Below are 752 nucleotides of genomic sequence, written 5' to 3'. Positions count from 1 at the left end.
GTGCCTACTGGAAAATACGAAATCGAACGTAAATGCTCGGAATCTGCTGTTACTGTGCCTGATGTGCCTAGTTTCGCAACTCTCTTTGAGAAGACCAAAGGAGCCTTAACTGGTGCAGACTCCGGACTAACAAATTTCGAGAGTGCAACTGGTATTCCCAATCGATTCTTTCTCCCTAAGGGTAATGAACAAGGTCTGGAAATCGACCTTGTTGTAGCCGTAACTGATGGCGCAGCTGATGCAGCAGTGGATGGCCTCCATGAAAATACCGAATTCAATCACTACGGTTCCCATGGAAAATACCCTGACAATCGCCCACATGGCTACCCTCTGGATCGCAAGGTTCCCGATGAACGTGTATTCGAAGATCTTCCAAACTTCGGTCACATCCAAGTTAAAGTTTTCAATCATGGCGTACATATCCATCACCATTAGGAAACTCCATTTCAATAACAGTTCTTTATAGATTTAATGATGAACTGTGATCCGCTATTTAACAGCTAATGTCTCAAGTGAAGTTTTCACCCATGGTCAGGATAATCCCCATCAGTGAAGTCAACCAATAGTAATGCGGTATATGATTTTTGCTTTGGTATTAACGGTGAAGATATATATCCTACAACTTATGCATGAAGAGCAAATAAAAGATATTGTAAGCAAAACATTTCCTTCTCCCTGATATATAGTATAGTGTTTATCATATGCATACTACATGAAAACGTCGATAGGAGGCTGCACACAATACAGGTCTA

The 752-nt window shown here is 41.4% G+C and overlaps 1 protein-coding gene across 1 annotated transcript in view; it reads left to right on the top strand.

The window, feature by feature from the left end:
• The window catches only part of LOC119590776 (hemocyanin C chain-like), a gene marked incomplete at its 5' end in the record, with an annotated part of 2,593 nt that extends 2,089 nt beyond the window's left edge, over positions 1-504 (top strand). Inside the window, 1 exon segment of the mRNA XM_037939489.1 lies at positions 2-504. Coding sequence (XP_037795417.1) covers positions 2-435 — 434 coding nt within the window.
• Positions 505-752: the final 248 nt, after the last annotated feature.

This window comes from Penaeus monodon, chromosome 27 (genome assembly GCF_015228065.2).
Source record: "Penaeus monodon isolate SGIC_2016 chromosome 27, NSTDA_Pmon_1, whole genome shotgun sequence".
Lineage (NCBI taxonomy): Eukaryota > Metazoa > Arthropoda > Malacostraca > Decapoda > Penaeidae > Penaeus > Penaeus monodon.
The sequence above is the reverse complement of the archived record's forward strand: the minus strand, read 5'-3'. Positions and strand labels throughout refer to the sequence as shown.